We start from the raw sequence: 9,270 nt of genomic DNA, 5'->3' as shown, positions 1-9,270 counted from the left end.
CCCTATTTAAACCACCTTATGAGCCCCAAACTCGTCCCCTTCACCCTCAGAGCACCATTTAGCAAACCCTAATCATTTCTTTGAGTTATTGAGCTTTTCTTGTGTGAATCTTGAAGTTTTGAAGAGAAGAAGGAGGCTAGATCCAAAGGAGGAGAAGAAGATCCGAAGTCTTGCACCCATTTCAAAGTTTATTGAGGTATTAACCGAATCCCTTCTGTTTCTATGATTGATTTCTCTTTAACAAGCATATTTAGCCTCTTTTAGCCATTTCTTAGCTTGTTCTTAGTAGAGAGATCACATTAGATTGATTAGCCTTCGGATCTAGCCATGTTTCAGTTCCAAAATCGTAGATCTATCACCTTTATAGAGCCATTTTGCATGATAGCCCTAGATCTACTCTTCCAAGTGCCTTTTTATCCTTTATACCCCTTTTCACGAGTATGTACACGTAAAGTTGGAAACTTTACGTGGTAAATCAGCCTTAGAAACTCAGATCTATAAATTGTATGCGGTGGTTTTGAGCAGAATCGAGTTTTTAGAATCTGCATGCATGTGACTCGGCGAGTCGTTCTTCGGACTCGGCGAGCCAGGTGGTAGTTCCTCGATCTTTACCCCTTTGAGTGATTCCGAGTGGAGGCCAGTGAGCAGTAGGTTGGACTCAGTGAGTCGGAGGTTAGACTCAGTAGTGGAGAGACTCGACGAGTTGTTCATACAACTCGGCGAGTCCAAGACAATCTTCTTAGATCGAAGAACAACTCGTCGAGTTGTTCATATGACTCGGTGAGTCGGATGCAGATTGCTTGAGCTTTTGAATCAAGAGGGTACTCGTCGAGTCGATGCCATACTCGACGAGTAGCCACGAGTAGGGTTGAAAAGTGAGATTAGGGACTCGGCGAGTTGGCGACCCAACTCGGCGAGTCAGGTCAACTGTAGGTTGACTTTGACCAGGGGTAAAGAGTCCATTTTCCCAATGCAGTGATTAGCATCTGATTGAGTGTGTTTATGGATTTGTAGCCGGGGAGATACTGGAGCTGCAGCAGTTAGTTTCCAGAGCCATACACTCAGCAGCCAGTTCACGAGGTGAGTTTCCTACCAGTAGGAACGGGTCTAAGGCCGCAATGCTGGCTCGTTCAGTTAGCAGTAGTTTCCGGATTTTGGTCCAGTGCAGTAGTTAGTATGTTTGACGCCTCCGTGGCTCAGACAGGATTTATGTGTTTATGCTAGTTGATATGTTATGCTATGCTGTGTTCAGTTAGTCCGGACTTCGGTCCGATGCAGGGGACGGGGTCCCAGTCAGTTTCGGACTTCGGTCCGATGCAGGGGACGGGGTCCCAGTTAGTTAGTCTGGACTTCGGTCCGATGCAGGGGACGGGGTCCCAGTTAGTTAGTCCGGACTTCGGTCCGATGCAGGGGACGGGGTCCCAGTCAGTGGGCAAGGCCCAGTATGTGCTTTATATGTATTGTATGGTATGTGGTAGTTTGGGGGAGCACACTAAGCTTCGTGCTTACAGTTTCAGTTTTGGTTTCAGGTACTTCCGCAAGCAAAGGGAAGAGCTTGGGATGATGGCATCGCACACACCACAACTTCAGTTTTTGTCCTGGGAGTTGATTCAGTTTCTTGTTATGTTTGGATACAGTTGTGACACAGTTTTTCTCATAGTATTTTATCATGGTTTTTGAAACATGCAATGCATGGTTTTTATTATGTGATACTTAGTTCCATGGTTTTGTTATAATAAAAATTGAAATTTTTGGGTCGTATTTTTGGGTCGTTTCAATAAGCGTTTACCTCAAGGTATATTATGGTGATGTGTCTACAAAACCTGCATGATCTTATACATATTGATGTTGTATCTTATCCCCTAAATTGGATCTTAAAGTCAAGTAAACTCAAAAATCACAGCACCTGTGATTCCACTTGTTTATAGACTTGTCTAGAATCCATGATACGATAAATCATTTGATTGAAAATGTAAATTTAGTCATGAAATGCACATGCTTAATCAAGATCCCCTAATAAATATTCAAGTGCATTACAAAGTTGTACATGTATGAATAATGTTATTTCGTGTGTTATGTTTTAAAGAGAAGCAAAAATGAATCTCATAAAGTCATTAATATGAGCAGGAGATGGCGTAGAATTTACTGTAAATAAGTAAAGGGAAAATGAATCAAGAGGGTAAACAACTATTGAGTTTGTTCTCATTTGATCCTTTTTTTTGTACCTTATATACCATCGAACTTGTTGTTTGTGTTCACCATAACCGATACTAGCTATCACAGGTCAAAAGCCAGTCAAAAGGGTTATAGTGAACACAAACAACAAGTTCGATGATATATTGAATAAAAAAAATAACTAAATGAAAACAAACTTAACTTATTTACCCTTCATAGTCATTTTCCCAAAAAAAATGATGCAACTGAAAAGGGACACATAAATACGGACCCAAAAAACTAAAAATTAAATTTTAACATCTTTTGAAAAGTAATTCCAACAAAAATGTACACATTAGAGATATTTGAATAACACGCTATTGATGAATATTTGAATTTGCATCAAGGGAATATTGCTAATATGCCAACAAGTAAGCTTGTAATTGTCACAAGAAAGTCCAAATTAAGATTCAACACAGATGCTGACAAAGGTGCGAATCATTTCGTAACTTTATTTATTTATTTTAATGGATGCCGATGAGGGAAAAAATAATCAATTAGTGAATAAAAGATAATCTACAATTTCTCGATGGAAGAATGGTTAATGAATTACAACAAACATGTTTGGGTCAAAATAATATTCAATAAAGAAAAGTTTAGCATCTTATTTATGACCAAATTCTGAAACAAAAACAATATATATTGTTCTATATTTTAACGAAGGATGTAAACAAACTATGAGACAAAATAGCAAAGCAAGAATTGATGAAAGAAATATGTTTATTCACATCCTTTCTTTAAATTTCTTTAATTGAAAGTTACATATACAAACCAAACAAATTAAGCACCTCACACCTATAGGGTTTTAGTCCCTTAATAATTTTCTTTTGAATTAAAAAAGAAAACTAAAATATGCTACTAAACACCCCATTTACAGTTTCTGTTTAACCGAGGGGCAAAAGTAGGACAGTAAAAAATGGAACTTTTGATAGTTAAAGGTCTAATATGAAAAAAAGAACATCATCAATACTTAATTTCTTCTATAGTTGGGCTGATATTTAAAGAATGCTTAAGATCACCAATGTGTAGGGTGTGTTCACCCATTGGAACCCTTCGGATCCCAAATTGGTCCACCACACTCATGTGTTTGCACACATGAAGGTCAAGTTTGACCCTTTGTAGCCCACCAGCCACCACATGGACCTTTTGGAAGCCCACTAATTGCTTGTCTGTGGCCCATTTCCCTTGTGGTGGGCTCGAGAACACCATCACAGTATGGGCCCCATCTATAGTTCCTGTATTCTTAACGTCGACGTGTAGTCCCATTAGGAGGTTCGAACATTTTGTGTGGGATACACGAACTCCGTTGGCTAGGGTTGTTGTGTTGCTGTTTTCAAGGTGGATTGGTACCATAGAGACTGAAATCGATGTTGGGGCTTGAGCTATGGAATGTTGGAAAGTTGTGTAACTTAGACCGTGCCCGAATGGATAGACCACAGGCCCTTTGTAAAAACGGTAGGTCCGACCTGGGTAGTTATGGGCCGGGTCGGCCCTCATTGCCATATTTGTCATCGGCACCTTGGCCAAATACTCTTGTGGGTACCATGTCATAGGCAACTTTCCTCCTACAAACGATCCACAAAAAAAAGATTAGTAGCCTATTTAGGCCCAGTGAAAATTTACATAGGCCCAATGACCTGTCTAAACTCATTGGCTTTTAAGAAAATTTATATATTCTTATTTTTATTAACCTGGATTTGTTGTTCCAAATAAAACGTCGGCGATTGCAGTTCCTCCTGATTGACCCGGATATCCGGCCCAAATTATAGCCGAAATCCGAGGGTCATTTTTAGCGAAAGTGATGTCTAGAGGGCCACCAGACATAAGGACAAGCACGACCGGGCCTCTTGAAGCTTTGGCAACTCTAGATATTAGCTCTTGTTGATGTCCAGGCAAGAGTACATCGACCCGATCTCTTTGTTCGGCTTCAATAGATTGATCAAGGCCCATGACCAATACCGTTGCATCAGCTCGTCGAACAGCTCCTTCTGCAGCTCCAATAAGGTGGTTTCCTTTGCAACTCACGTCAGCGCACCCTGCTTGGTGAATTGTCTTCACATATCTAGCTATACCTTGTAAGGGCGTAGTATATCCGCAAGCAATTCCTAAAAATATCCAAAATAAACAATATGCTTGTTAGATTTGTTTTTAAAAATTTAATAGGAACTTAATTTTATTTTTAAAATACATACCTGCATAGTTGCCTATCATGGTGACAGTGACATCTGAATTTGGACCAACAACTGCAACGGTACGATGTAGCGTTGTTGACAATGGTGGGCCTTTTCCACGGTTGTCTAGAAGAACAATCCCTTGACGGGCCGCTTCTAGCGCAAGATGGTCACTAGACCTTAAGCACACGTCCGGTATCCCTAAGTTTGCGTAAGGTTGCCTAGGCCCATCAAACATGCCCAAACGCATTTGAACCACCATTGTATTGTACAAGGCCCCATCAACATCAGCCTCTTTCAATTTCCCTTGTTTTATCGCTCCTTCCGTATACACGGCCAAAAACGGGCCACAATCCAAATCAAGACCTACAATAAATAAACTCAAATAAAATGACCCACAAAGTAATATATAACATGCTATATAATTTGACTCAAATTTTGTACAAACCTGCTTTGATGCTATCAGCAGCTGCATCTTCTGGTGTTGCGGTATAGTGTTGACTGGTATACATAACTCCAACCGAATCACAGTCCGAAACGATGTATCTATTATTTTAAGAAAACTATTAAAACTCAATTTGAAACCGAAAATAATGAATCATTGTTGCATAAATTAGTACCCATTGAGGCGCCAAGTCCCACGAATTGTGTTCTTGAGGAGATTCTCATCCGCACACGTAGGCTTCCCGTTAACTTGATTGTACGAACACATTACGCTAGCAACTTTACCTTCTAAAACACAAGCCTTGAAGGGCACATTATATGTATCCTCCAAATCTTGTTTACTCACCTGCGTAAGAAAAAATTTCTACCATTTAATCTTTTACTTCTTGAAAAGACCCAAAAAAAAAAAAGGCGTAAAAGAGGTTGAAATTTAGTCGCATAGTTAATTATGCATAAATTTTAAAGATTTACATAGAAAATATTGTATTTTCATGGTTCTTAAATAATTGATATGTTAACAACTAATAAACTATATGTAACTTTCAATATAAATGTTTACATAAAGTTGCATTTTTTGGATGCAACATGAAAAATGATGTTTTGTACTCCACTTTTTCTATGGGGTATGAAAGAAAGCTACGTTTTTGGTTAGATGATAAAAGGTGCATATGTTTCAACAATCGTGAGCCACTTTTTGTATAAAATAAAGGTAAGGTTTCAACGGATACAATATTTCTTAGGATATATGCTTCTTTATGTGATGGAGTGTAAAAAAGTTGCGTGATAGTATAAACTTATTATATGGTTGATTTCTTTTACCAACATTTTATCAAATTTGTCAATTTTGGTATCGGATTCAAGTTTTTATTCAAACATTTGAAATTATTTAAGTAAAATTATTCTGGGTTTACAATAAACTGATTTTTAAAATAAAATAAGTAATTATGTTTCGTTTTATGACCAAAATATGTAATTTTGTAGACTAAAACAATATTATTCATGTTTACCAATTTATATAATTTTTTTTTTCAATTTTCTACCATTTTATGTAACTGACACGAATTATGCAAAAACTGCATTTCCACCTGTTAAACAAGTTAGTGGTTAAACATTGCAAATTTTTTGCCAAAATGAAATATAATTATATATTTTTCACAAAGAACTATACTGTTGCATAAATTATAAAAATAAAATAAAAGGTTGTTACACATATGCATGTTTAACCAAATAAACTATATATGCCACTTGTTCAACTACGTTCCAAAATTTTGCCTTGGCATGTTCATGGTGCATATTTAACAATCTGATACTCTCTTTCATGTTTCCCTTTTAAAAAAAACACCATTTTTCTTGATTTTAGAAGCCAAATGATATATCTTTTTCCTACGGTTTCTCTTTTCTATTACAAATGTAAGTACTTTAGTAATTTCTCATTTTTGCTAAATGATGTGATTTTCTTAAATGGTATATTTATGGTAACAATTTCTCAGTTTTTCTGGCGATTTAAAAATAGCACCTTCTCGTTTGGTAGCTAGATTTGGAGAAAATGAGTTCATTAATTAATTCCAATATTTTTTGCTACCATATAACATTCTTTGTACCCAAACTTCGAAAAAAATCCTTATATTTCGTTTTAATATGTTAAAATCTAGTCATTTTTAGTAACAATATGACACTTTTAGTACCTTTGCATTGAAGTGAAAACGATCAACTCCATTCCAATTATCAAGATCATAAGCAGTGTAGTGCTTACAACATGCCGCAACTTTCAATCTGTTACCCACATTGCCTTGAAGTCCTTTCACATATCTAACAGCATATCGAGCAGACAATACTGGATCCTCTCCTGGTGTTTCTTGACCCCGACCCCACCTCGGATCTCGAAATATATTCACATTTGGACTCCAAAATGTTAGCCCTGCTTTTCCTCCATTGTACATTGCACGTGCTTCATTTGATACAACCTGAATATATTTTTTACTGAAATATTAATCTCTAAATATCTCTCAAACGATATAATATAGTATATTTATTTAAATTCATAGAAAACGATTTATTACAACATATATTTATGAGATTGCGTGTTTAGTTGCATACCAACATTGGCAATTTACAATTTCATATATTTTAGTGAGGTTTTTGAATTTGTTATTGTTATTGTTGTTATTTCTATCATGCAAATCTCAAATAGGCAACAACTTATACTTTATTAGTAGAGAAAGTATAACTAGTCGGTTGTTATGTCAAAGTTTGTCATTATGAATAAGTGAAAAATATATAATAATAATAAAAAGAATAGGGGTCTTTTTGGAGGATGGGTAATAACTTATTATAGTAGAAAGAGACCCCACAATTAGGTTAGGGGCCAAAATAAATGGTCCAATTGGTCATGTATATGAAAAGTATGGGCTATAACTTACAAACATGCCAAAAAAATCCACTTGTTCTGAAAAGGGACATGACAGCTTGTACCACCAACATCCACAAGCTACTGTCTTGGGTTATCCATCTTTGTTTTTGTTATATTCCCATACATAAAATACTTGTATATTATGTATCACAAGTTGTATTCTCAAAACATCAAATATAACTTCGTGTTTCCTTGGTTTACTTCTTACAAAAAGGTCATTTGTGGTGCTATACCTATGTAAAACAACTCTTTTTCATTGGTCATGGTTTTGAAATATCATTTGATAGTTGTTCATTACGCAATTAAACTAATTATGCTAATAAAATAAGATGCTTTTCTTATCAATGCCTCATTGAAAGCAATTTTTCTTGTTAGATGTCTCATGTCTAAACTAAACTACTTATGAATCATTAGGCTAGGGAGTTTAGCAAAGTTAAAGCCGATATCATATGAAAAGACAATAATACCCTTATGATAAAACACGAAAACATATTATTAGCCTACCATTGTTACATATATATAGGTTAGAAAAATGTACACTTTATTGATTATTGTTTGTTTTGTTAAGGAAAATGCATGCATGTTATTCTAATTTTGGTTATATGCACCCACGAAAATCTTTTGGCCTAAGTAAAAATGAAAAAAAGGAAATGTTTGTCGCATTTATATATACAGTCAAATAATATATAACACTTCACCCCTCTATGTTTACTAGATATGTGATAAAAGCCCCTCAATTATTGCTTTGAAGTCACATGCAAATAAAAAAGATTTTCTTTTTCTGTCAAAACAGGCACTGTTTTCTTGGCAGTAGAATTTGGTTATCTTGTGAGTGAACAGTGAACCACATTAGCACGAGCACCAAAATCAAGTAAAAGTAATAATTATTTAATATGCTTGTATTCAAAGTATTAATAATTCTTATAAATTTATAAGTAGTACCAAATAAATGAATATTCTTTATAAAATACAATATGAAAAAACGATATATAATTATATAAACAAGTATACAAAATATGGTTGTGTGGGTCCTTTTCACATTTTTATTGAGACATGGGTCTGGTGTATACGTATTGGTCCTACCGTTTTACCTATGTCTTTTTTGTTCGTTTTATAGAATTATAGGTTATTCGTATCTCATGCATACAATATATATTTTAATAAAAAATATATATGTGTAAAATAAGGTATTTAGTTTGATTATAATTCGAAAAATCGATCACCTCATATATAATTACTTGAAGATAATTATCATTATCTCCTTATTTCTCTAGCTTTATATTATTATACTGAAAGAAAAAAAAACAAGAAAAAGTCGAATTACCGTTCCGATTTCCTCCCACAAAGTGTCGTTAAACGTGGATGCAGTCGTGATAACTTGAGGAAACTGCGTGGCGCCATGAAACTCGGGAAGGAACTTAGTCCCAGGACCGACGTCGGAGACACCATGCAACGCCTCCGACCACCATTCATATCCCTGAATCCCCAACCGAGGAATACCGGCGGCATTATTTACCAATAATCTTACCTTCTCTTGTAAAGTCAAACGTCCTAACAAATCTTTAACCCTAACTCCAATGGGTAAGTTTATCCGACAAAACGGGAAGCCTTTAGTGCCCCGATTACTAGGATCACATGCAAACGGAGTTCTTGATTCTCCAGTGGAGAGGAGAAGGAATCCGATGAGGAGGAGGAAGAAGAAGAAGGTGGAGGGTGAAAGAATGAATTTGGTGTGAGTTATTTGGACCATCTTTGTGTGAGTTTTGGTTTGGTTTGAAGAAAGAAAATGAAGAGTGAAAGGGTATTTATAGGGTGATATTTGAAGGTGGCGTATAGATGGTGGGTTAGTTTTTGTGTTTAGGATTGGATTTACACGTCCCTTTATAACGATGTTTGCCACTAGCTGCCTTACCTCTTAACACTCTACATATTCTGTTTTCTTTTCAATCAAAAGACAATACAAACCCAGCCCATACATACATACATACATACATACATACATACATACAAATGTGTGTTTGAAAAAGTGTA

At 35.8% G+C, this 9,270-nt stretch overlaps 1 protein-coding gene across 1 annotated transcript; it reads right to left on the bottom strand.

Moving 5' to 3' along the window:
• Positions 1-2,916: 2,916 nt before the first annotated feature.
• Positions 2,917-9,032, bottom strand: BXL1 (beta-xylosidase 1). Its single transcript, XM_079004443.1, has 7 exons — positions 8,564-9,032; positions 6,515-6,793; positions 5,006-5,175; positions 4,834-4,931; positions 4,407-4,751; positions 3,906-4,319; positions 2,917-3,779 (listed from the first exon to the last, which is right to left on the bottom strand). The coding sequence occupies exons 1-7, from the start codon at positions 8,987-8,989 to the stop codon at positions 3,178-3,180; spliced, it is 2,334 nt and encodes a 777-aa protein (XP_078860569.1). The 5' UTR covers positions 8,990-9,032; the 3' UTR covers positions 2,917-3,177.
• Between the last annotated feature and the right edge of the window lie 238 nt (positions 9,033-9,270).

Source organism: Lactuca serriola, chromosome 6, assembly GCF_051521515.1.
Source record: "Lactuca serriola cultivar US96UC23 chromosome 6, Lser_US96UC23_V15, whole genome shotgun sequence".
Lineage (NCBI taxonomy): Eukaryota > Viridiplantae > Streptophyta > Magnoliopsida > Asterales > Asteraceae > Lactuca > Lactuca serriola.
The sequence above is the reverse complement of the archived record's forward strand: the minus strand, read 5'-3'. Positions and strand labels throughout refer to the sequence as shown.

What these genes read in the sequence shown, in the direction of transcription:
- BXL1 (XM_079004443.1), bottom strand. Translation starts at nt 8,989, where the DNA reads ATGGTCCAAATAACTCACACCAAATTCATTCTTTCACCCTCCACCTTC. An exon ending in GTTTTCACTTCAATGCAAAG is followed by an intron (nt 5,176 to 6,514) that starts GTACTAAAAGTG and finishes TTTCTTACGCAG; the next exon opens with GTGAGTAAACAAGATTTGGA. An exon ending in TGCTGATAGCATCAAAGCAG is followed by an intron (nt 4,752 to 4,833) that starts GTTTGTACAAAA and finishes TATTTATTGTAG; the next exon opens with GTCTTGATTTGGATTGTGGC.